We start from the raw sequence: 26,081 nt of genomic DNA, 5'->3' as shown, positions 1-26,081 counted from the left end.
GATGCAAAGGTCTGTGAGTCTGCTCACCACAAGTCTTTAGTGTCACTCTCCTGATGGAGACAGAGAGCTTACATTAAAGGGATACTTCGGGATTTTGGCAATGAGGCCTTTTATCTACTTTCCCAGAATCACATGAACTCATTGATACCATTTTTTCTCTGTCCAGTATGAAGGAAGCAAGAAGTAGTTTCACAAGCAAATACTAACTAGCGTTAGCGCAATGACTGGAAAACTATGGGTATCTGCTACCCATACACTTCCAGTCATTGCGCTAACGCTAGTTAGCAACTCCCTTCAAATGGCACAAAGAGACATAAAAATGGTATCCACGAGTTCCTGTGATTCCGGGGCAGTAGATGCTGAAGTTTCTCTTTAACATAAAACACTGGCGACACACTGGTGTGGACTTGTTCAATATGAAGCAAAAAGTTTTCCATTGTGTGCACAAAACATAACCCAGGCCTTTATTTGGATGGGATGTACAATGGGGAACATTATGCTGATGGGAGACATCAATCAAATATTTTTCATACAAAAAAAAAGTATAGCATTGCTCTCCTTTTGCCTATGGGACAATCCATGGGTAAACAATTGATTTTAAGGCTGAACAAAAACCTCTAAATCAACTGAGGAAAATACACACAAAATACTGACCATATACTACCGCGAAGCTCTATAAAAGGGCTGTTCAATGTCTGTCCTGGAGGGCCGAAACACTTCTGCTTTTCATCCTCTGCTAATAAGGGACTAATTCAGACTTGGGACACCAGGGTGCAATTCACTTGGATTGTAGTTCTTTCCATCAGCAGTGCCATTCACACCCAGTCCCTGCTACGGCTCTCAAAGACATGTATATCTAAGATCAGTTCAAGGCCTCAGCTCAGCGCACGTGCTGCACAGATTCAGTCATTTCAAAATCATCTGTATTGACCTCAAGAAAAACAAACAAATATATTGACACTATCCATATCATCTAGAGATCAGTGGAACTGAGCTAAACAGAGTTGGTGGTGGTGGGGGTCCAATAGGTGAAGGTATGGCCCATCAGAACTAGGGCTCCTTTTGGCATCCCCAACAGCATCAGTGAGACGAGGTTCACGCTTTATTCACTCCGGGATGGAGGGTGGCCAGTCCACATCTACAGACTGAGGAACGCCCAGAGAGAGAAAGACTAAACTCAGAAGAACCCTTTTGAGTCACCTGCATGTTCAATCATAGTTCGGCAATTTTCTATATTTGTATTCTTAGCTTGAAAGCACAGACTGCTTTCAAGGTAAGGAAACCAATATCGAAATAAGTAAAATCGCTTTATCCCTTTCAATGATTAATTAACTTTTCAACTGTGTCTCGCTATTTTTAATACAATAATCCCTGTGCACTGTGTCTTATTTTAATATCCCACAAAAAGCTAGATACATTTATTGTCAACTTTCTAAAATACCCACCTCAACGTCCAGCTCTAGGATATCAGTCTCAGTCTTCAGCAGATCACACAGATTGGGCTTGGTGCGACCAAAGTCTCCGTGGACAAACTCCTTGATGTAACTGGGAACAGCTAAGGTAAAGACATTGGGTGAGTTGTTCATGATAAAAAAAATTGAATGTGTTATTGTGTGTGTAAGTATATAACTGTGAATGTCTCTCAACCTTAACACCTCCCTTTGTGTGTACGTGTGGGTTTGTGTATGACTATTGGTGTATCGCACTGTTTTGCTTCGTTCTGTGTAAAGGATACGTCCCTGCCTGCGTGCGCAGCTTCAGGTGGAAGTGATGCGCGTCCAGGAAGCATGTACTCATGGTGTGAATGACGCGCTCTCTGACGGCCAGCGGCCTGCGATGCAACACTCTTAGTGGCGTCTTCTGAGCTAGCTTCAACTCCTATATGACCAAGCCAAAGAATATCAACACATACCGTAGGTAGGCAGAACTTTATTTTAAGGTACTGTTTACACTGAATGAGCAAACCAAAGTTTATAGAACACATACCATAAAATAAACTACAACCAAGATGTTTACCACTGTGATTTTATATGCAAATATAATGTCATTTAAAAATAGCATTCAACACTCACTTTGGTTTCCTCTAAGAACGTGATGTCGTCTTTGTTGATGGCTTTCTGGGTCCATATGAGGGCGGTGTACGACTTGGTCTTGTCCTCCTCACCCTCCTTCATGTGACCCATAGCATCTCTACACACACACACACACGCACACGCGCACACGCACACGCACACGCACACACACACACAAACAGTATGTCCTGTCAGCATAATTCTTATGTCTCTGGACAGAAGTGAGCCCCATTTTTCTACTGCGTCGCTCACCTGCTTACGATCTGTAGATCTCGTACTCGGATTTTGTCAGAGGACTGGTTGATGGTCTGTGAGAAGAAAATATAGGGCTGTGGTCAAGTCCTGTGTGTGTGACCCTGCAGAAACGCTGTGTGTGTGACTCTGCAGAGACGCTGTGTGTGTGTGACCCTGCAGAGACGCTGTGTGTGTGTGACCCTGCAGAGACGCTGTGTGTGTGTGTGACCCTGCAGAAACGCTGTGTGTGTGTGTGACCCTGCAGAGACGCTGTGTGTGTGTGACCCTGCAGAGACGCTGTGTGTGTGTGACCCTGCAGAGACGCTGTGTGTGTGTGACCCTGCAGAGACGCTGTGTGTGTGTGTGACCCTGCAGAGACGCTGTGTGTGTGTGTGACCCTGCAGAGACGCTGTGTGTGTGTGTGACCCTGCAGAGACGCTGTGTGTGTGTGTGACCCTGCAGAGACGCTGTGTGTGTGTGACCCTGCAGAGACGCTGTGTGTGTGTGACCCTGCAGAGACGCTGTGTGTGTGTGACCCTGCAGAGACGCTGTGTGTGTGTGACCCTGCAGAGATGCTGTGTGTGTGTGTGACCCTGCAGAGACGCTGTGTGTGTGTGACCCTGCAGAGACACTGTGTGTGTACCTCCTGCAGCTGTCGGACCTCTGCCTTATTGAACCTGGCTCTGTGAGGATTTAGCAGCTCCAGTGCAAACGGACGACCTGCGAAGGGGGAGACACCTCCGTTACACCTCACATTGACGGAAACAAGGACTGAGGATGTGTAAACATACATGTATGTTGTGTGTCTGACCATTTCCAAGTGTCCGCACATCCACGTCCTCCCTTCCTGAGGAGGAGAAATTAAACCCTGCGAAGACCAGAAGGACAAGAGGAGAAAGACATTACTTGAAATACCAGATTCATTCACCAGTGTATTCTTTTTGATCTGTCTTTCTCATTGACTTAGATAGACATTGGATCATTGCATCTGTCCCATTATGGCATCAGTGAGAGCATGGGCAGCGCCATTTAGGCCATCTCTTTTGAATTAGTCAATTTTCTTCTTCTACTACTTCTATGAATTGGCAAAAGAACTGAAAGGGTGCATACTGCTACCTGTAGTGTGATTGAACAGGTATGAAGCCATGGTTGCTGATTGACTGCCACCTGCAGCTATGGCACGTTTGCTCACGAGTATAATTAATTGGCTAATCCCTCCTGATGACCTTGGTGGAATCATGTGATTCTTCATTAACCCATAGGAAGTCCCACCAGTTGACTACTTCAAAATGGTGAAAGTTCTCAATGGCGCTGCCCATGCTAAAACAGGCTTTTGGGCCCTCTATCTATCTCTATGGTCTGTCTATCCCAAGGTAATAATTTGTAGAGCCTACCAGGTTCAGTAAGGAGAAAACGTTTAAAAACAGAGCGAAACAAGGAGGTTCTACCTGAACTCATCTAATAAGAACACAGATTTTTGTTTCCTGTTGCAAAACATTTTGCTACAGTGTGGCCTTCTGAACACCACCCAGTATACGCTCACCCTCGGCCCGGAAAGAGGAGAGGAGGGGGGCAGCGATTAGCTCCTCCACCGAGGACTCCATCCTCCTCTCTCCGTCAATCACCCAGGGGGTCTGGGGCAGGGTGCGGGAGAACTTGTTGTACCTCCCTAAAAACACAGGGACAAACATAAAGGAGTCAATTCAAACCCTTAAAAACAACTCTTCAGTATTGGATTGTAAATAACCGTAAAATCCCAAGGCATGACGGGTGAATCCTAACTTTTCCTTACTTAGCCCTGCATTGATGTCAATGGGGGATTAAGTGAAAATTTGACTTACCTAAGTGGATGTTAGGATTCGCCCCCAACTGAATACATTACTGAAGTGTAAAGTGAACGGACCCCACTCTTGATAATCTCAAAGCCCTCCTTTGGTTCAAATCATCCAAAAGGGATGTCATAAACAACCTTACCCGCCACAAATACAGAAACGTGAAGACACTGCACGTCTTGAGCGATGCATTTGCTCGCTGGCCTTGTAGGGGGACAGGGGAACTTTCTAGTGAGAGAAAATAAATATCATTGAGCAATACATGCAGTTAGATTGTGAGTTCTCTCAAAAGAGTGAAGACAGAGAAACAGTAAAAAAAAAAAAAAAAAAAAAAGCAAGAATAACTTGATTACTTCAGAAACTTCTCATCGGAAACCTTCTCGAGGGCTTTGACCACGGCCATTCTAGTGAAGACATTCTGTTGTGGGACAATAAACTAGAGATCAGAGAAAAGACAGTAACACAGAGAGATATGGAATGACAAAGAATGAGCAGTATGTCGCCATTGGTAACAAAAAAGCAATTGGACGAAAACATTCACAGGACTTATCAAAACCATTTATACCAACAACCCATTTTGCTCAAATGTCACGTGACATGGCTCCAATTGGCTTTTTCACTCACCTGTTTGTTCTTAGTTGGTCTGAAGCAGTCTGAACAGATGACAGCCCTGATTGCAAGAATAAACCAGAGAAGTAGAATGTAGTTTCATAAAAATCCTTACATATTACATTCAATATTACATGTATTTTGCTATCAATCAGTCAGTCAATCAGTCCTTCCGCACGTCCGTCCATCCATCCCTCCCGCCATCCATCTAGCTGTCTAGTCAATCTATTCATCTTATCTATTCCCTGAGGAGTAGTGTGATTGGAGGACTTACAGGAAGTGGCAGTCTGAGTCTGTCTCTGGGTGTGTAAACCCCACGCCCACCTCAAACTGTTCAGTTTGTCGACTGATCTGTAGGATGAAGAGGAAAATAAAATGTAATAAAAATAGAACAAAAAAAAATCCAGAATAAAAATAAATTCCTTTCAGGAATTCATATAATTTTGTCACTTACATTTGATTTGATTTGCCTTTATTTTACCAGGGTAAGTTTACTGAGAGAACACTTATCACAGTGCAAGTCGGTTTGTTCCGCCATGTCAACTCCCGGTCATGTTTTTCTTGTCAATGATAGCAATTGACTTGACAAGGCCACAAACAGATCTGGGACCATGCTAGCTCATTACAGGTTATTGCTATAGATACAAGTAGTGCATTATACCGTAACTGTATGACAAGTCTTATTCAACAGCGGTGTCTGACCCATCAGCATGTGAAGCTACTGTATGGCTACTTCCGGGTCATGGGTCACTGACCTTGGTCACCACAGGTATGCCCCCCAGCTCTTTGGACACCAGTCCCTGCATGGTCCACTTGAAGGCCTCCTTCACCTGGATGACATCATCCATATCGAGGCACATAGACTTCTCCCTGTTTGGTAACAAATTCAACATAATTAATGAAAGTATTAAAAACCCCTAAGGTCGATGTCCGCGCCCCTGCGGAAATCGAATTAACATAATACAAACATCCCCATAAAAATCTGTCAGTTTAATCTAGAGATACTGTTTTTTTGCATTGGATGCACCTTGATCCATCACTTCCGCATCGGAGGTGAAAGAACTAGAGCAGTGTGTCAGACCATGAGACTTCGGTCTACTCACAAAATTGTCTGTAGTGTCTGAACGGTTTATTACTCTATGGAAAGATGAGACTCTCACGAACACAATGGTGTTCTCCGTTTTACTCTACAACCCCCACAAGTGTCTTGGGACTCGTCTGAAGTCGGTACAGCAGATCTTCCAACTTATGTCTGTAGCGTCCGAACAGTTTGGGCTACACACTAATTTTATTTATTTTTTATTTTACCTTTAGTTAACCAGTTAAGCCAGTTGAGAACAAGTTCTCATTTACCACTGCAACCTGGGGCCAAGATAAAGCAAAGCAGTGTGACAAAAATAACAACAGAGTTACACATGGGATAAACAAAGGTACAGTCAATAACACAATAGAAAAATGTATGTACAGTGTGTGCAAATGTAGAAGAGTAGAGAGGCAAGGCAATAAATAGGCCATAGAGGCGAAATAATGACAATTTAGCATTATCACTGGAGTGATAGATGTGCAGATGATGATGTGCAAGTAAAGATACTGGGGTGCAAAAGAGCAAAAAATAAATAATATGGGGATGAGGTAGTTCGGTGTGCTATTTACAGATGGGCTGTGTACAGGTACAGTGATCGGTAAGCTGCTCTGACAGCTGATGCTTAAAGTTAGTGGGGGAGATATAAGTCTCCAGCTTCAGTGATTTTTGCAATTCGTTCCAGTCATTGGTAGCAGAGAACTGTAAAGAAAGGCAGCCAAAGTTGGTTTTGGCTTTAGGGATGACCAGTGAAATATACCTGCTGGAGCATGTGCTACGGGTGGGTGTTGCTATGGTGACCAGTGAGCCGAGATAAGGCGGGGCTTTATCTAGCAAAGACTTATAGATGACCTGGTTTTTGGCGACGAATATGTAGCGCGGGCCAGCCAACGAGAGCATACAGGTCACAGTGGTGGGTAGTATATGGGGCTTTGGTGACAAATCGGATGGCACTGTGATAGACTACATCCAATTTGCTGAGTAGAGTGTTGGAGGCTATTTTGTAAATGATATCGCCGAAGTCAAGGATCGGTAGGATAGTCAGTTTTACGAGGGTATGTTTGGCAGGATGAGTGAAGGAGGCTTTGATGCGAAATAGGAAGCCGATTCTAGATTTAATTTTGGATAGGAGATGCTTAATGTGAGTCTGGAAGGAGAGTTTACAGTCTAACCAGACACCTAGGTATTTGTAGTTGTCCACATATTCTAAGTCAGACCAGTCCAGAGTAGTGATGCTAGGCGGGCGGGCAGGTGCGGGCAGCAATCGGTTGAAGAGCATGCATTTAGTTTTACTTGCATTTAAGAGCAGTTGTTGGCCACGGAAGGAGTGTTGTATGGCATTGAAGCTCGTTTGGAGGTTTGTTAACACAGTGTCCAAGGAAGGGCCAGATGTATACAGAATGGTGTCGTCTGCGTAGAGGTGGATCAGAGAATCACCAGCAGCAAGAGCGACATCATTGATGTATACAGAGAAACGAGTCGGCCCGAGAATTGAAAACTGTGGCACCCCCATAGAGACTGCCAGAGGTCCAGACAACAGGCCCTCCGAATTGACACACTGAACTTTATCTGAGAAGTAGTTGGTGAACCAGGCGAGGCAGTCATTTGAGAAACCAAGGCTATTGAGTCTGCCGATAGGAATGCGGTGATTGACAGAGTCGAAAGCCTTGGCCAGGTCGTTGAAAACGGCTGCACAGTACTGTCTTTTATCGATGGCGGTTATGATATCGTTTAGGACCTTGAGCGTGGCTGAGGTGCACCCATGACCAGCTCGGAAACCAGATTGCATAGCGGAGAAGGTATGGTGGGATTCGAAATGGTCGGTGATCTGTTTGTTAACTTGGCTTTCGAAGACTTTAGAAAGGCAGGGCAGGATGGATATAGGTCTGTAACAGTTTGGAGAGGGGGAAGAGGGAGATAACCGCGGCAGCTTTCCAATCTTTAGGGATCTCAGATGATACGAAAGAGAGGTTGAACAGGTTAGTAATAGGGGTTGCAACAATTTCGGCGGATAATTTTACAAAGAGAGGGTCCAGATTGTCTAACCCAGCTGATTTGTAGGGATCCAGATTTTGCAGCTCTTTCAGAACATCAGCTATCTGGATTTGGGTGAAGGAGAAGCGGGGGGGGGGGCTTGGGCAAGTTGCTGCGGGGGGTACAGAGCTGTTGGTCGGGGTAGGGGTAGCTAGGTGGAAAGCATGGCCAGCCGTAGAAAAATGCTTATTGAAATTCTCGATTATCGTAGGTGATTTATCGGTGGTGACAGTGTTTCCTAGCCTCAGTACAGTGGGCAGCTGGGAGGAGCTCTTATTCTCCGTGGACTTTACAGTGTCCCAAAACTTTTTGGAATTAGTGCTACAGGATACACATTTCTGTTTGAAAAATCTAGCCTTAGCTTTCCTAACTGAATATTGGTTCCTGACTTCCCTGAAAAGTTGCATATCGGCTTCCATATCGGCTTCCTAAACAATAACTAACCAAAACAGCAGAAGACAAGGCATATTGACATTAGAGAGAGGCATGTGTAGCTGAGTGATCATAGGGTCCAATGAGCAGCAATAGGTGAGTCAGGGAGCCGTTTGGTAGTCGCTACTACGCTAGGCGAGCTGGAGACACGGCGATTCAGAAAGCTAGCGGGCCGGGGCTAGCAGATGGGTCTTTGGTGACATCGCAACGGAAAAGCCTGTTGAAACCACATCGGACGATTACGTCGGCAGACCAGTCGTGATGGATCGGCGGGGCTCCGTGTCGGAAATAAAGGCCAAAATAATATGGGCGAGACTCTCAGGAACACATACATGTCGGTTGTTTTGCTCTAGGACGTCCAGAGGCCTCACAAGACATGTCTGATGGTCCCCCCCGGACAAGTTGAAAAAATGAATGGAAGTATATATGGAGACTGTTTAGTGCCAAAAATAACAACAAATGTTTCTTGATCTTTCTTATATCTCTCAGATATTGGACAGACACTTCAGAACAAACTTCCTTTAGATTTTTTGGGGGGGGGACTATCTGTTGTTCCATGTAGTGAATCTGTTATTCAATGCGTTTGTATGGGCTAATAGCAGTAAGGCCAGATAGCATTTTTCATTTAAATTTTAAATATATTTTTGGGATACTTCCAGGGGTCTTACAATTCAAAATCAAAAATCAAATGGGGGCTTTTGGCGGGTGGAATAGTGGGGACCAATTGGAGGTTTGCTTAGTGGAGATGCAAATGTCATGGTACAACTATATAGAAACTCAATCATTATGTTACTTTTTAATAGGACGTTTACAAACATATATTTTGATAAAAATAATTGAAAGGTGTGTCTCATTATGGTAAGTGGTGAAATAAGTATAGCCAGTTACAATTGTAATGGCTTAGCAGATAATAAGAAAAGACGATCAGTATTTACCTGGCTAAAAGAGAAGGATTATAATATCTACTGTTTACAGGAAACCCATTCGACAGTTTTAGATGAAGTTTTGTGGAAAAAGAACTGGGGGGGCGAAATATATTTCTCCCATGGGCAAAGAAATTCAAAAGGGGTGATGGTTTTAATTAATAATAACTTTGATCCAAATGTGCAACTTGTCCAAACAGATCCTCAAGGTAGATGGATTATTTTAAATATGTTATTGGACAATAAACATATATGGCTTATTAACCTATACGGTCCGAATAATGATGATCCAAGCTTCTTTGACAATATATATAAGAATGTATCAACTCTACAAGCAACACTAGACTCTATTATTATAGTGGGAGATTTTAATACGGTCTTAAATACCTCTATGGACCGGAGGGGAAATCACACTACAAACTATCACCCTCAGGCACTTAAGGAAATCAGGAATGTCATGGATATATTGGAATTAGTGGATATATGGAGACTTAAATACCCTGACCTAGTGAGATATACATGGCGGAGGCTTAATCAAGCTAGTCGCCTTGACTACTTTCTTATATCATTCTCTCTGGCACCAAAAGTTAAGTGTTTGATAGGGGACAGAATGCGGTCGGACCATCACATAATTGGCATATATATTACTCTTACAGAATTTCCACGTGGGCGAGGATATTGGAAATTTAATCAAAGCCTACTAGATGATAAATTGTTTAGAACTAGGACAGAGGAATTTATAACTGACTTTTTTAGACATAACATAGGTACAGCAGATCCCCATATTGTATGGGACACTTTTAAGTGTGCCTTTAGAGGCCATGCAATTCAGTACTCATATATAAAACAAAAGCAATTTCGATCAAAAGAGTCCATATTAACAAAGGAAATTGAAGGACTAACAGTACAGTTAGATAACAATAAAAACGGTACCATAGAGGCACAGAATAAGTTAGAGGAAAAACAAAAAGAAATGGAGGAACTTATTCAAGAAAGATCCAGTGTAATATATTATAAAAATAAAGCGAACTGGATGGAATATGGGGAAAAATGCACCAAATTCTTTTTCAATCTTCAATATAGAAATGCTACCAAAAAAAACGTATTAAAACTTGTTACAAATGATGGAGTCACGCATGATTCACCAAATGATATTTTGAAAGAGGAAGTAAAGTACTTTAAGAATATATTTTCGTTTCAGGCTCCTCCATCTCCACTAACTGAAACTAATTGTATGGATTTTTTCCCTAATAATAATAATGTAAAATTAACATCTGTACAGAAAGACTCATGTGAAGGCCTAATTACAGAGGAGGAACTACTTGATGCAATTGGGGCCTTTAAGGATGGGAAAACTCCAGGACTGGATGGCATACCAGTGGAAGTATACAAACATTTTTTTGATATACTCAAAGGACCATTATTAGCTTGTTTTAACCACTCCTATATAAATGATAGATTATCAGACACGCAACAAGAAGGTGTGATATCATTATTACTGAAACAGGACCCAAGTGGTATATATAAAGATCCAGTCCATTTAAAAAATTGGAGACCTCTTACACTTCAGTGTTGTGATGCAAAAATCCTAGCAAAATGCTTGGCGCATAGAATAAAAAAAGTTTTGTCAGATATTATTCATCCTAATCAGACAGGTTTTTTACATGGACGATACATTGGAGATAATATAAGGCAAGTACTGGAAACAATAGAACACTATGAAATATCGGGGACACCAGGCCTGGTTTTCATAGCTGATTTTGAAAAGGCTTTTGATAAAGTACGACTGGAGTTTATATATAAATGCCTAGAATATTTCAATTTTGGGGAATCTCTTATAAAATGGGTAAAAATTATGTATAGTAACCCTAGGTGTAAAATAGTAAATAATGGCTACATCTCAGAAAGTTTTAAACTATCTAGAGGAGTAAAACAAGGTTGTCCACTATCGGCATATCTATTTATTATTGCCATCGAAATGTTAGCTGTTAAAATTAGATCAAACATTAATATTAAGGGATTAGAAATCCAGGCCCTAAAAACTAAGGTGTCATTGTACGCTGATGATTCATGTTTTCTTTTAAAACCACAACTAGAATCTCTCCACGGCCTCTTAGAGGATCTAGATACATTTGCTATCCTCTCTGGATTAAAACCAAATTATGATAAATGTACCATATTACGTATTGGATCACTAAAAAATACACATTTTACATTGCCATGTAGTTTACCAATTAAATGGTCTGACGGTGATGTGGACATACTCGGTATACAAATCCCAAAAGAAAGAAATGATCTCACTCCAATAAATTTTTATAGAAAGTTAGCAAAAATAGATAAGATCTTGCTACCATGGAAAGGAAAATACCTGTCTATTTGTGGGAAAATCACCCTGATTAACTCTTTAATCATATCACAGTTTACCTATTTGCTTATGGTTTTGCCTACACCTAGTGACCTGCTTTTTAAATTATATGAACAAAAAATATTCAATTTTATTTGGAACGGCAAGCCAGATAAAATTAAAAGGGCCTATTTATATAACGAATATGAATTCGGAGGGCAGAAATTATTAAATATTAAAGCATTAGACCTCTCACTAAAGGCATCAGTCATACAAAAGTTATACTTAAATCCAAACTGGTTCTCTAGTAGATTGGTACGAATGTCTCATCCTATGTTCAAGAAGGGCCTTTTTCCCTTTATTCAGATTACACCTGCTCACTTTCGGTTGCTTGAAAAGGAAATAATCTCCAAAATATCTTTATTTTTTAAACAAGCCTTAGAAAGTTGGTTGCAATTTCAGTTTAATCCACCTGAAAGGACGGAACAAATAGTACAACAAATCTTGTGGTTAAATTCAAATATAGTAATTGATAAAAAAACTGTATTTATCGAAGAAATGTTTAAAAAAGGTATAATTTTTGTGAATGATATCATAAATAGGACTGGTGGAGTAATGTCACACATGCAGCTAACACAGACATATGGAAATGTCTGCTCTACCCAAAATTACAACCAATTAATTGCAGCATTACCACAAAAATGGAAGAGGCAGGTGGAAGGGGATAAAAGTAAGGAACTTGTATGTCGGCCTTATATTAAAGAACATAAATGGTTAAAAAAAAGTGTGATAAATAAAAACATATACCAATTTCATTTAAGGACCAAAAAACTTACAGCTGTGCCATATAAATTGCAAAATAGTTGGGAAGAGATTTTCGATGTACCCATTCCATGGCACATGGTTTATGAATTGATACGCAAAACAACGCCGGATTCAAAACTTCGAATTTTTCAATTTAAATTATTGTACAAAATTCTTGCAACTAATAGAATGTTATATATATGGGCGATACAATCTTCCCAGCTCTGTAGATTCTGCTGTGAGGAGGCAGAGTCATTAGACCATTTATTTTGGTATTGTCCGCATGTAGCTCGTTTTTGGTCACAGGTCCAGGAATGGTTGAAGAATTGCAACATTTGCGTAGAACTAACGCTACAGATAGCAATACTGGGGGATTTGAAAAGCCATAGTCAATCAATCAATAATATAATAATTATTTTAGCAAAAATGTTTATTTTTAATTTACAATCCGTGGAAGCTATGAGAATAGGAAGATTCAAATCTTTTGTGAAGCATCACAGCACAGTTGAAAAATATATGGCAAATAAAAATCCGAAATGGATGATGTTGGAAGATAGATGGGAAAGGTTGAGTGGAGCTGAAGGGTGGGACTAATAACAAGATAAACAATGTAGGGCATACGGGATCTGTGAAATGTGTATAGGTGCGGAGCTATTGTGAAATAGCACAGTTACAAGTGGAAATCAAACTGGATGGACAACAGAAATAGAGGAAGGACTAAGAACAAACAAGAGAGAACTATTATAAAGTAGACTGTGTCTGTAAAATGTGTATAAGATGTATAAATTGAAGGTAAAAACAGAAATGTTTATCAGTTTACTCCAATTGGGGGATCGGTGGTAGGGTTTGCGGGGAATAATAATAAAGGTATACTCTTTAAAAAAAGTATGTATGTCTATGTAGGTATGTGTATGTATATATGTGTATATGTATGCATACGTGAATGGATATATATATTTACCCAAAAAAATATGGGGGATTGGAAATGATGCAGACAATTACATTGGAAGCAACATTCTTTCCGCAATATTAAGCTGATCCACCCCCCCAAAGAAAAAAAAAAAAAAAAATCAAATAGCTAAGTGATCCTTGGTATGACCTTCTTAAAACAATTCCATATAGCTTATTAGAACCCCGCCCTCCCCTGACTTAGACTGTTATGGGTTAAGACATGATCATGACGTTATAAAAGGTAACGTGAAAGATGTGTGGTCATAATATAGTATAGAACACTGTAATATTTCAATGTGATGATACTTTCAGATTAGAATGATTTCTTTAACGGAGAGAAATTAGGCTAGATAGATGGACGCCACTCTGGTGTAGCGAACTTACCTCACTTCCTTCTTTACATGCAGCCAACAAGAGTGCTGTAGGAGTGTGGCAGAGAGAGAGGAGGGTACATGTTCAGAAATGAGTAACCCCTTGTCTGTTTACAAGCATCCGTCATGCACACCCTAATGGGAGTGCCACATCTAGAAACAATGGCTCTTGCGATTGCACTTCAGTCTACTCTGGAGTAGATAGACGCAGTACCACTAACTATGAGGTAACTATGCTCTCTAATGGCCAACCCAGGGACATGATACTGCATTATTGACTGTATCAAAGTCTCGCACTGCCACACATCACCCTGTATAGAACGACTAGTGTCCAGGCTAGACTGACTGAGTGGCTATGACAGAATCAACTGAGGTTTAAATAATCATACGTTTCTATTGAATGGAAGTTGTTTTGAGACAAACCATTTGGATATACTGTAAGCTGATAGGTAGACAATTGCGTGACATCAGTTATCAGCCAAGGCCTACAATGTAACCACTGACCTCTCTGACAGACAGCTGGGCCGGTAGGGAGACGGACAGTACCATCGTGTCAAACTGGTAGTTTTTGGCCTTCACCACCTCCGATATCTGCACACACACACAAAAACAGTATCATGAATCCCCCCCCCCAAATTCCAGTGTTGGTTCTGTCCTCAAGCTGTGGTATTTGAGGCATATTCTGGTAGACTGGAGCATTGATTGATGATGGGGTATTTGATCACTAGGCAGGTACTAAGGTCTTTCATTTCATTTTAATCTTCAAGGTTGTGTCCTAAAATGGTACCCTATTATCTATATAGTGCACTACTTTTGACCAGGGTGTCATTTGGGACACACATAAAGACGTACATAGTCATAGGTATCATGTAAAACAACAGTGGCTCCTAATGCAATAGGATTAATAGTGACCAAACACACCTTTATGGCATAGGCTTCATCACAGAACTGCTGTAGAACTCCCAGGCACACCACACACACGTCCGAGTCCGCTGGCTCGGCGTCGCCTTCCTCCATCACCGTGGGAACCACAGCAGAGTCGCCTTCTGATTGGACGTCCGTCTCTGCGGCATCCATCTTGATTTTTTTACTAGGGGGGTCTTCTGTGTGCTGCTCCAGCACGGCTGCATCTTGGGATCCGTTATTCTCTGGATCACTGACGAAAGCACAAAGTTCCCTTGCTGTATCCTGAGCATGACAAACAGAAAAACATTATTCAGCAACAAAAAAATATATTAAAATATCTGCCAGCAATTCAGTTCACCGACAATATGACAGCAAGTTGGATCATGGGCACATTTCTTCTAAAGGAGCACACCTAGGTCACCTACAAAGTAGCGTCTGCCACAGGCTTTCACGCAAAGCGTGAAGCCGAGGCTACCTACAAAGAAGAACGTTGGAGCTACTTAATTGTCTTTGCACTTGTATCTCTGAAATGTCTGTATGTCTGTCCCTGCTTTAAGTGCAAAGACAATACAATGCAGCAAGAGTACTGGCCTCATAAGACTGGCGGTAGGCCGACTGCACACCCAAGCAGCAGAACCTCAGGACACAGCGGGCGCAGCATCCTGCTTCCAGCAGCTTCTTCACTATTGGTCTATCTTTCTCCTTCAAGGGCAACATAATACTGCTGTAAAATGGACAGAGATCATAGATTAATGAGATCAGTAAGAAAGTTGAATGTACAGTTATGTCTGGCAAACCCACTACAAGTTAGCTGCCAGTAGAATCAGTGCTACTGTAAGTTATCTAAGAGTAATATGATATGCACATCACCATGCTCATAACATATCACACACTGTAGGGTGAGGTTACAATCATTGGTAGCTGAAGCTAAGCTTGCAAGCACACTTTTCACTACAAATATAGTTATGGGGGCTATAATCTCCGTTAACCCATAAGTAAAATGTAATGTGTACTACTGTACAATACTGGACAAGGCTGCTTGCTCTGAGACACATTGCTAGCACTAGGTCACACTCGCAGCCCTGTGTGGATGTTGATGCATTTCATGTTATAATGTGCAGCTAGCCAATACAGCTAGCTCGCTACTGTAGTTTCTAAAATAGCTATAGCTTTATCTGAGAATACAAATAAGCACAAGCTTGCGAAGCAAAAACAACAAGTCATAAACCTACCTTGAATGGCAAATGAACTACAGACTTTGTAAGACAATCAAATGTTTATGTAGAGCGAGAACAGAGTTCAGTCAAAGACAGTTTAGAAACTCTGTGGTTCAGTCATTTGGTTTCTCAGCATGCAGCTAACGTTACAGGAACAAGACTGCATCAGAGGTAGACACAACAGGTCGAATTAGATAGATTCATCTGTTGATGAGGTTGGATTTCATAATTTTGATCAACACCACAGGTCCCTTAATTGTATACAATATCCCTACCCGTACCGTTACATGACTGTATATACATATTAATTCGTTAAACTGTACAACAAACTAGTTTGATGCGCACAGTGCTCTACTAGCCTAGTCTCATCCCACATATAAACCCGCATGGCAAATTGTCAGACAGCTAAATACGTCATATCAAAGCGCCTTCGAAGTTGACAGGAGGGTCCTTTTTCTACTAGAGTCGTAATCGGTGGCTCTGGAAGGTTCTGGAAAGAGCGAGAGATAAATTCGAATCTGGACCCATCTGAAGTCAAGCAGCCCTGTCTGTGTTTTTGGTTACATCTGTCCCCATCAAAAGTATTTTAGTAACATATTCCGACGAAAATAAGTAAGGATGCTTGAAGCAATGGCTGGACCGAAGATGCCAAGTGGTGGGATGAGAAACAAAGGACGAGGGGCATATGTGGACCGTGACAAGCCAGCACAGATTCGGTTCAGTAACATCTCCGCAGGAAAGGGTAAACTACAAATACAGTATTCGTATTTCATTGTTGGACGAATAAATACCTACCCCTGACGCTTGTTTGCCTCAGACAGCTGCTGCGACACTCCCTTTGCGAATGAATGAATGGATGCTACTGCTGGCTCAATCTGGGCAGGGCAACCGTTAGCCACAAGTTGGTACCCAGTTAGCAAGCTAGAATCTGTTACAGAGTAAATCATGAAGGATGCATGAAGGTTCTAAAGAACATTGGCATTAGTGTACAATCTAGCAACCGTGACCAGATAATCATCTTTATTGTACCCTAGCTTTGTTAGGACCAACAATTGACTAAATGAACTGTCCTGATGTCATGAGCATCCATTTATGTACTCTACTCTTTAACCAATAGAGTATCTTGGAGTCTTCTTGTCCCCCTCAGTAGTCAAGCAGTAAATATTGTCCATAGAATGTGTGTCCTCTTTGTGGAAGTAACAGATTTGTTTTGTTTGACAGCTGTCGCTGAATGCATCAGAACCAGCCTTGGCCCTAAGGGGATGGACAAAATGGTAATTAAATGTAGTTATTTACATCAGTACTCTTGACTTCTCTTCACCATCTCTCAAGTTTTGGTCATTTTGTCTGTAACTGAAAAAGGAATTGATTATTTCAGATTCAGGATGGGAAGGGTGATGTGACCATCACCAATGACGGGGCCACCATCCTGAAACAGATGCAGGTGCTGCACCCTGCAGCCAAGATGGTAAGGTTCAAGATAAGGGAGCTGGGGATATGTTCCCAAGTTTCTGCACTGTCATCTACAATTGTTGTGGCCTTTTTTTGTTGAAATGGTAAATTTCTGCTCTGACATCTGGCAAGGCACTGTCATTTTTTCAGTGATAATTCACATTTTCTTAAAGGCATCTTTGGGGAACTTTCCTCTCTAGCGTCTATGTCCTTTTGAAAGATCAACAATATCAGGAGTCTGAAGCTATGTTTGTCTTTCAGATGGTGGAGCTGTCCAAAGCCCAGGATATTGAGGCTGGCGACGGCACAACTTCTGTGGTCGTGATTGCTGGTGCCCTGCTTGACGCATGTGCCAAGTTGCTTCAGAAGGGTAAATGATGAGGAACCAATGGAATAGTTATCAAAAGGGCAAACCCCACCTGTCTGGCAAACTTAGTAAAAAAAAAGTGCTTATGCCAGACTGCGGCAAAAGCCTGAACAGCAGCCTTGAAGCTCTCCCAGGACCAGGCTTGGTGACAACTGGTTTACACTATAAACTCCTAGACCAGAATCAGTTCTAATCTAACGGAGTCCCTGCATCCGAAAGCTTTAATACAAACTGCCTGTCCTCTCCTTCTCCACCAGGAATCCACCCCACCACAATCTCTGAGTCGTTCCAGAAGGCGGTGGATAAGGGCGTGGAGGTGCTGACGGGCATGAGCCAGCCGGTGCTCCTGAGCGACCGCGAGACACTGCTGAACAGCGCCACCACCTCCCTGTGCTCCAAGGTGGTGTCGCAGTACTCCAGCCTGCTTGCGCCCATGAGCGTGGACGCCGTGATGCGCGTCATCGACCCGGCCACCGCCACCGGCGTGGACCTGCACGATATCCACATTGTCAAGAAGCTGGGGTGAGGAGGGAGGGGAAGGGTGGTGGCTCCAGATTATGCACTCACTCCTATCCAGAGCTATTTATAGTAGTGTCTGCTAAATGACTAAAATGTAAATGTTTAGTTAGGATTACCAACAGGGTTGTTTACAGGATTGACTTCTGGGTCATGTTCATTAGGGCACGCAACAGGAAATGTTCAAATGTTTAGCAATGGAAAATTAGTTTTTCTTATTGGAAAAGTCCAGGTAGTCCCTCCCCTTTTGCAGTTCCTTTTCTGCCGTTTAGTCCCTAATGAAAACATGATCCAGCAGTATACCATGGGTTACTAATGTATTATCAGTGTCATACCGTTACCATCCCTTCCCTGAAGCTTCTGACAGCTTCCAACAGTTACATTTCAGTTTGACTAGGCACATTTTCACTCCCCAGTTCTCTCTCTGTGAGGACGTGGACATGTCTGATGTGCCAGATCAATCTCAGGCGGTCAATTAGCAGAATGGCTCAACTTTGCTTTCCCTGCCAGTCACCTTCTGACAAATTTACATCAAAAACATAGTTGTGTAATCAGCAACACAACCACACTGATGTCCTACTTGAGTGTTTATCAATGGCTTGTGCATGAATAGACACACAATCCACTAATCTCAATCGACAACGCAAATTATTTCCTCATGCTTTTTTATTAATTACTTTGCCTTTGTTTGGAATCAGTGAGGTAGACACTGCTGCCCTTAGACAGATGTTCTACCCATAATAATGTCCTGGGTGTTTCTCTGCAGTGGGACAATTGATGACTGTGAGCTGGTGGATGGCTTAGTGTTGACCCAGAAGGTGGTCAACTCCGGCATGTCCCGTGTGGAGAAGGCCAAGATCGCCCTCATCCAGTTCTGCTTGTCCCCGCCCAAAACCGACGTAAGTCATCACAATCACTGACTGTCTCGTTGAAATTGGCTAACATGTTTGTCAGTCAATGTCCTTGATGTTATGGACTATGCCTATTTTTATCGGTTACCTTTTTATTACCCCTCGATCTTCTAATTTTCTTACAATTGTTTTGTTCCATCTCAATGTTCTTTTTGTTGGTCCCTCTCGCGTGTCGTATCCAGATGGACAACCAGATAGTAGTGTCAGACTACGCCCAGATGGACCGCGTGCTGCGCGAGGAGCGCGCCTACATCCTCAACCTGGTCAAACAGATCAAGAAGGCGGGCTGCAACGTCCTGCTCATCCAGAAGTCCATCCTCCGGTAACACCTGATGCATCACTGTCACATCACTGTGAAGGCATTATTTCATGTCACTGTAATGTAATCAATTCACTTTGTCCAACCACTCACAGTATCTAGAAATGTATTCAATAGAAGGGCAAGCATTAGCATACTTGCTAGGTGTTCCACTCCATATTAGACTCTTCCCATAGGTGGACTTCTGTCTGCGTCTCTGATGCTATCTCGATCACTGGATGACGTGCGGATGTAGACATGGTTAAAAAGTAGACCCTACTTCTTTCAGAGATGCTCTGAGCGATCTGGCCCTCCACTTCCTGAACAAGATGAAGATCATGGTGATCAAGGAGATCGAGAGGGAGGATATTGAGTTCATCTGCAAGGTAAAACAAAATAATGTTCGATTGGCCTTTACTTTGTAGGTCATGTTCTGTAACAGCCAAATGCTGGCTGACTGATGCTGAGCTAACCTTGCCCCCCCACCTTGCACACCTACAGACTATCGGCACCAAGCCCATCGCCCACATTGATCAGTTCCTTCCTGAGATGATGGGCACCGCCGAGCTGGCAGAGGAGGTCAGCCTGGATGGCTCTGGCAAGCTAGTCAAGGTATGCTAATTCACTTAAACTAATCGCAATTTGGCTCAAGTAATCTCCAAGGCTTGGATACGGGACTGCTTTCAGGCTGCCATCACAACTATGCATGTGGAAGAAGGACTCGTGTCAAAATACCCACGTTTTATTACATTTACATTTAAGTCATTTAGCAGACGCTCTTATCCAGAGCGACTTACATTTTTAACCTTTTTTTTTTTATTTAACTAGGCAAGTCAGTTAAGAACAAACTCTTATTTTCAATGACGGTCTAGGAACAGTGGGTTAACTGCCTTGTTCAGGGGCAGAACGACAGATTTGTACCTTGTCAGCTCGGGGATTTGAACTTGCAACCTTTCGGTTACTAGCCCAACGCTCTAACCACTAGGCTACCCTGCCGCCCCAGGGTAGCCTTTTATCCTAATGATAATACCCTTGGAACTTGTTAAATGGTCATCAAACAGGCTACATGCAATCCCTAAAATGGTCACTACGTGTATTCCAACCTCCTTGAATGAAAATGTCAATTATTTGCTTTAAATGTTCAATGTAAAAACGATTGAATGTTTCAGAAAAGCTTATTCTAACATGCTGACCGCACCCCTCGCGTCACATGTAAATGTATTTCTCAACGCTCACGCACATGCTATTCAGTCATTGCACTCACAATGCTCGCGCTAAAATAGAACTATTTTCTATTTGAGACCCTGCAAGTCCCACCTCTCCTATCTCCTCATTGGTTTTTAGGAGAATATACCCACGTGGGTGACAAAGATGAACTGAGGTCCACAGTCCAGTTAGTAGTGGTAATGCAGCTTAAAGTTGGTTGCCAACTGCCACAAAGTCCAAATAAGAAGCTTGAAGGAGGAGAGATTACTAGAAACCAACTCTGACCCTTTTATCTGTGGATTAATTGTCGGAATAGAGGACCTTGGGCATTTCAGATAAAATAACAACCCAATGTGTATCCCAGGACAAATTAGCTAGCATTAGCAAGCTAGCTAGCTAAATTGGCATAAATGTTTAATGCTTTTTGACCTGTCCCCAAATGAATATACTTGGTTCAGAGTTTCAACCTGCGTGTCCTGGTCTGGTCAGCATGTTGCATAATAACTTTGGCATGCGTCTGGTTTAAAGTGAATTCATGCTGTTTCTCTCTGGCCTGTTCCACTCCATAGATCACAGGCTGCACCAACCCCGGTAAGACGGTGAGCATCGTGGTGCGCGGCTCCAACAAGCTGGTGATCGAGGAGGCGGAGCGCTCCATCCACGACGCTCTGTGTGTCATCCGCTGCCTGGTGAAGAAGAGGTGCGTTACTGTAGCCGCTCTGGTCTGCTGTCTAAACAACACTTGCCTCTGTAGATGCATGCAGTGACGTATGTGGAATTATTACATAGAAAATTAAGCACCAGTCCCTCTAAGCTTTGTCCACTCGTGGCTGTCCGTGTCACAAGTGGCCATTTCCGGGGGACAGAGAGAACCCTCTCTTCGACCTGGGTCAGTGGCTTCACCCCTGGCTCTGGACCTGTTGAGAGGAACATACTCCTCTGAAAGACTGCAACTACGCCTAAAATGGCTGTGAAGGATGTGCACCCTTTTTAAAGAGCGTAACAGATCTTGTGATCGATCCCAATAGATCTTGAAACCAACCATAGATATTTCTGTTTTGATATCATCCAGTTTTGTAGGATCTAAAACACCCTATTTTTATTACAGAAGAGAGGGGGGGAGAAGTGGGCCCCAAAGTATCTACCAGCTTAGTCATTTTCTAATAACCATTTTCTTTGCATTCATTAAATTCCTTGTTTGGTTAACTTATGTATATTGGTGGGGTTCATCTCCATCCCCGTATCCTTCACTCAATCTGATCTGAAAATGTAGTATATGTTAGCGCTATAGCCTCGAGCTTGGACGATAAACCAAAAACGATCGACTCCGACTATACCAACCACTTATCGTCGGCATTTTGCAGTTCCTTACCGTAGGTAGCCGATACTGGAGATGTGAGTTTTGGCATAAAGTAAGTTTGCTAATATGGTTGGCTGTTAATAGGTCTATTGACATCTGCAACATTTAAACTATTGGTTTTAAAGGGGTAATGCAAACAGTGGTTCACAATGTTGTAAATTTATAGTTAACATATATTAATAAAGTTAATTTATTGCAGTATGGATTTTTGTCCATATCGCCCCACTCTACTACAGCCTATTTGCTTTCACCAGTTTATCAGAATGGGGGGGCACTTTTGTTTAATCTCTATACCTTGACTTTCTCGCCATCTCTCCCTCCCAGGGCTCTGATCGCCGGTGGCGGCGCCCCTGAGATCGAGCTGGCCCTGCGTCTGGCTGAGTACTCCCGCACGCTGCCAGGCATGGAGGCGTACTGCGTGAGGGCCTACGCAGACGCTCTGGAAGTGGTGCCGTCCACACTGGCCGAGAACGCTGGCCTCAACCCCATCTCCACTGTCACAGAGCTCCGCAATAGGCACGCCCAGGGCGAGAAGACTGCCGGGATCAATGTCCGCAAGGTATGGCCCTGCCACGCTCTCCTGGATTCTGTTTTGTTTTATGCTTATTTTCACCCTGCCATAGTTTGTTCAACGTTGCATCCTGAGAACCTTCAGATTTTAGAACAAATGTGACTGTCTCCTGAGGCTAGAGTCACGCCTTGACAACACCTCATTGTCCTGGTGTGCTCGCAGTAAACTGATTTGCCTATTCATTGACTGGTCTCTTGTGGCCCAGGCATTCACCAGCTCGATACAGAACCTTCATTTTTGAGTGTCGTTCAGATTTACATTACTGCAGTTGCATACCAGATATGTGATTGTTTATCATGTAGAATAGGGAATTGACTCGTCTCCTCTAATTACATCTCTGCGTCGTTCGAGATGTTTCACATCTGGTTAAACACCCCTGGGGTAACGATCTCCCCATTCCTCTCTCAGGGCGGTATCTCCAACATTCTGGAGGAGCTGGTGGTGCAGCCTCTGCTGGTGTCTGTCAGCGCTCTGACCCTCGCCACCGAGACGGTCCGCAGCATCCTTAAAATTGATGACGTGGTAAGAGGCCAGACCACCCTCTGGTGACACTAGTGGAGGGCTATCTCATTCAACCTGCATTAAATCTTGTATGCCTTTTTTTAGTATGGAACAGAACAGCAGAAAAAATACACATTGCTCTAATAATTGAAAGCCCCCCCACTTTCACTTAAATTGTCCTTTATAAGGTAATAATATTTTCCCCTTGTCTTGTAGGTGAACACCCGATAAGAAGTTACGAAGATTTGTCAATGTAGCAGTGTGTTACCAGTGTGTTACTGCACATGCTTGTGTCACAAGGAATCATAGGACTGGCTGTTTGCAAAGACCTGTATGTCCAGAAGTCCTCTGTAGTTGATGCATTCTGTAATTTAATTAAACTGTTTTTTTTTTGACACGCCATGTCTTGTCTTTGTGTTTTTTTGTGTACTTCTTCCTTGTGCTCCCTCGGTGACTGACCCCACTGATGAGCAGTTCATCTTTAAATCTCAGGCTAGTGTCACCAACGGCATGGTGTTAATGACAGGTGGCATTGGCAGTCAACTGTCAACCCTGGTTTTGGTAGTTATCACCATTTTACATTTTAATACATAAATCAATCTGTGGGTCATGATGTATTTTATGCCTATAAAAACTTTAGACTGAAAGTTATCAATTTAGAAATGGAATAAAGTGTTGAATATATTTTATTTAAATGCTATGTTTTTGGCATGAATAATCTGGGCGAGAAATGACGGGAGCATTTTAAAGCCGCTGCTAAAACTTTGAATTTGAAAGGTGTCATATTTCAAGGTCTAAATGTTGTCATTGCAACTTTCCCCATGTACTTTCCATGTACAATGAACAAAAATATAAATTGTATTTAAGATTTCACTGAGTTACAGTTCATTTAAGGAAATTGGTCACTTGAAAAATGTATTAGGCCCTAATCTGTGGATTTTACATGACTGGGCATACAGATCAAACGCTGTTGATCCAGAGCATCCCAAACATGCTCAATGGGTGACATGTCTGCGTATGCAGGCCATGGAAGACTTGAAAGAATTTCCGTGGTGGATGAATGGTACGACAATATGCCTCAGGATCTCCTCACGGAATCTGCGCATTCAAATTGCCGTCAATAAAATGCAATTATGTTTGTAGTTTATGCCTGCCCATAGTCCAGAGCTTAATTTGAGCCGGATCCCGGCATCTCTCAGATTTTACCTTGTTTGTTCTGGCACCTATTTGCCCGGCTCCGGCATTATTTATATAATTTCAGTTTGCACTGTAAAAATAAAAGCGATCAGAGTTAAAGCAAGTTGCCTCCTGGGTATTTATCCCGCCTCTGAGAAAAACCATCATGTATAAGCGCCGTGATCCTTCTGTGCAATCATTCTAATCCTTCCACACTGATTTCAGACCTGCTCTCTTATTTGTACATAGGTTATGGGGGCGGGCTGGCCGGCGAGGTAACTGATCTTGAAACAGGTCTTGGCGGTGGTGGTCAGCTAGTGAAGAGGTCCCTGCGTAATCACGTCACGTAGCCAAGGCTAGTCGTCTCCCTACTGAATTTGAAACTAATGGGAACACAAAATCGAAAATGAATAAGAAAAGGCAATCAACTTTGATAATGTTTTTGAAGTAAAAAAATCTTATATGGTGAATGGAACCCAAAATGAGCCAGAGAACTGTCAGTGCTGGACAGGGCCGGCCCTGGACGTTCTGCTGCCCTAGGCGAGACAAATCTGCTGCCCCCCTCCCCTCCTATCCCTGCTAAACTATGTACAGCAGGGGTCAGCAATAGGTTTGGCCTACACTACAATTTAAAAATTTTAGCACATCTGGTTAGTAGCCTATATAATCAGTTAAATGTCAATAACATAGCCTAATATGTTCAATATGATTACATTGATAAAATCAATGTCTATTAAATGTGTTTATTTTTATTTTTGTGTGTGTTGATTGGAGAATTCAAATAAAATGTTGAAAAAGTCTCAAAAGGAGGATAATGAAAATAGAAATGCCAGGGAAGAATGGACAGAGAAATAGGCATTCTTGCCATATTTCGCCAACGTCAAACCAAAGTGTCTGTATGCAATTGTCACGTTCTGACCTTAGTTTCTTTTTTATGTCTTTGTGTTAGGTTGGTCAGGGCGTGAGTTGGGGTGGGCAGTCTATGTTCTTTTTTCTAGGTTGTTTGTTTTCTATGTGTTTGGCCTGGTGTGGTTCCCAATCAGAGGCAGCTGTTTATCGTTGTCTCTGATTGGGAGCCATATTTAGGTAACCTGTTTTCCATTGTGTGTTGTGGGTGGTTATTTTCCGTTTCAGTGTTTGCAACATAAGGGACTGTTTCGGTTGTTTGTTTGTACTTTTGTTAATTTGTTCAGGTGATTTATTAATATCTCATTATGGACACTTACCACGCTGCACATTGGTCCGATCCTTGCTACTCCTCCTCAGACGAAGAGGAAATCCGTTACAGCAATGCTGTTTGCAAATAATTTAATCTTGGACATCCTTATGAATTTAAGCAGGGCACTTTCAAAAGTTACATCTCCACCCAGACACTCTACTGATGCAGAAAAATTTAAGTTTAAACTGTTGGCTACTCATCCATTGCAAAACACAAAACAGAAGTGCTTCCCTGAAAGCTGCCTGGGTTTAAACAAACATCTCCTTTCAGTAAGTGAAAAGCTCAATTAATAGGGACAGAGCAGCAAAGTCACGTCTTTCGCAGGCATTTTAAAGCTTGTTTCTACCACAAGGCATCACAGAGTTAAGCATTGTTATAGAACGCTTTATATAATATGGATACTTATGTATTTATTTCTAAATATAAAGCTAACAATAGGTATCCTTTTTGCCATTTTCTTTAACAAAGGGTATGGGATACTCTTGACTCAATTTGAGCCCAAACACACCAAGCCCTTCCCAGAACGGAGGTATTTACCGAGTGCATGGGACAGTATCGGAGGATTTGGCTATACCGACAACTATGGATAGTCCAATTGTGTTTGTCAAACAAGTAGGCCTACCACGTTTTTGAATAGGATGAAATAGGGTCCAATAATGTCATTCTATGATTAGGCCAATAAAAATTGTTGGTG

The 26,081-nt window shown here is 42.3% G+C and overlaps 2 protein-coding genes across 4 annotated transcripts; one reads left to right on the top strand and one right to left on the bottom strand.

Annotated features, from left to right (window-relative positions):
• Window positions 1–439: 439 nt before the first annotated feature.
• Window positions 440–16,674, bottom strand: LOC120065518 (tRNA pseudouridine synthase Pus10-like). Of its 3 annotated transcripts, none has more exons than XM_039016595.1 (18): window positions 16,606–16,674; window positions 15,185–15,317; window positions 14,609–14,875; window positions 14,192–14,278; window positions 13,701–13,735; window positions 5,503–5,617; window positions 5,022–5,098; window positions 4,763–4,808; window positions 4,492–4,574; window positions 4,281–4,366; window positions 3,850–3,975; window positions 3,118–3,174; window positions 2,950–3,026; window positions 2,325–2,380; window positions 2,073–2,190; window positions 1,736–1,878; window positions 1,446–1,545; window positions 440–1,145 (listed from the first exon to the last, which is right to left on the bottom strand). In XM_039016595.1, exons 2-18 carry the CDS (start codon window positions 15,308–15,310, stop codon window positions 1,107–1,109), a joined length of 1,638 nt encoding a protein of 545 aa, XP_038872523.1. In that variant the 5' UTR covers window positions 15,311–15,317; window positions 16,606–16,674; the 3' UTR covers window positions 440–1,106. The 3 variants fall into 3 exon arrangements, with proteins under 3 accessions (XP_038872523.1, XP_038872513.1, XP_038872528.1); XM_039016585.1 differs by lacking the exon at window positions 16,606–16,674 and adding an exon at window positions 15,826–16,206; XM_039016600.1 differs by lacking the exon at window positions 16,606–16,674 and adding an exon at window positions 15,826–16,206 and having other exon boundaries at window positions 4,492–4,556.
• Window positions 16,259–23,394, top strand: LOC120065534 (T-complex protein 1 subunit delta-like). The gene is made up of 13 exons (XM_039016608.1): window positions 16,259–16,552; window positions 17,032–17,084; window positions 17,189–17,278; window positions 17,524–17,632; window positions 17,887–18,151; window positions 18,912–19,044; window positions 19,239–19,378; window positions 19,644–19,740; window positions 19,856–19,966; window positions 21,130–21,260; window positions 22,245–22,479; window positions 22,900–23,013; window positions 23,209–23,394. Exons 1-13 carry the CDS (start codon window positions 16,429–16,431, stop codon window positions 23,221–23,223), a joined length of 1,617 nt encoding a protein of 538 aa, XP_038872536.1. The 5' UTR covers window positions 16,259–16,428; the 3' UTR covers window positions 23,224–23,394.
• The last annotated feature ends 2,687 nt before the right edge of the window (window positions 23,395–26,081 follow it).

Source organism: Salvelinus namaycush, chromosome 2 (assembly GCF_016432855.1).
Source record: "Salvelinus namaycush isolate Seneca chromosome 2, SaNama_1.0, whole genome shotgun sequence".
In the NCBI taxonomy this organism is placed as follows: Eukaryota; Metazoa; Chordata; class Actinopteri; order Salmoniformes; family Salmonidae; genus Salvelinus; species Salvelinus namaycush.
This window is presented reverse-complemented; position numbering and strand designations above follow the sequence as displayed.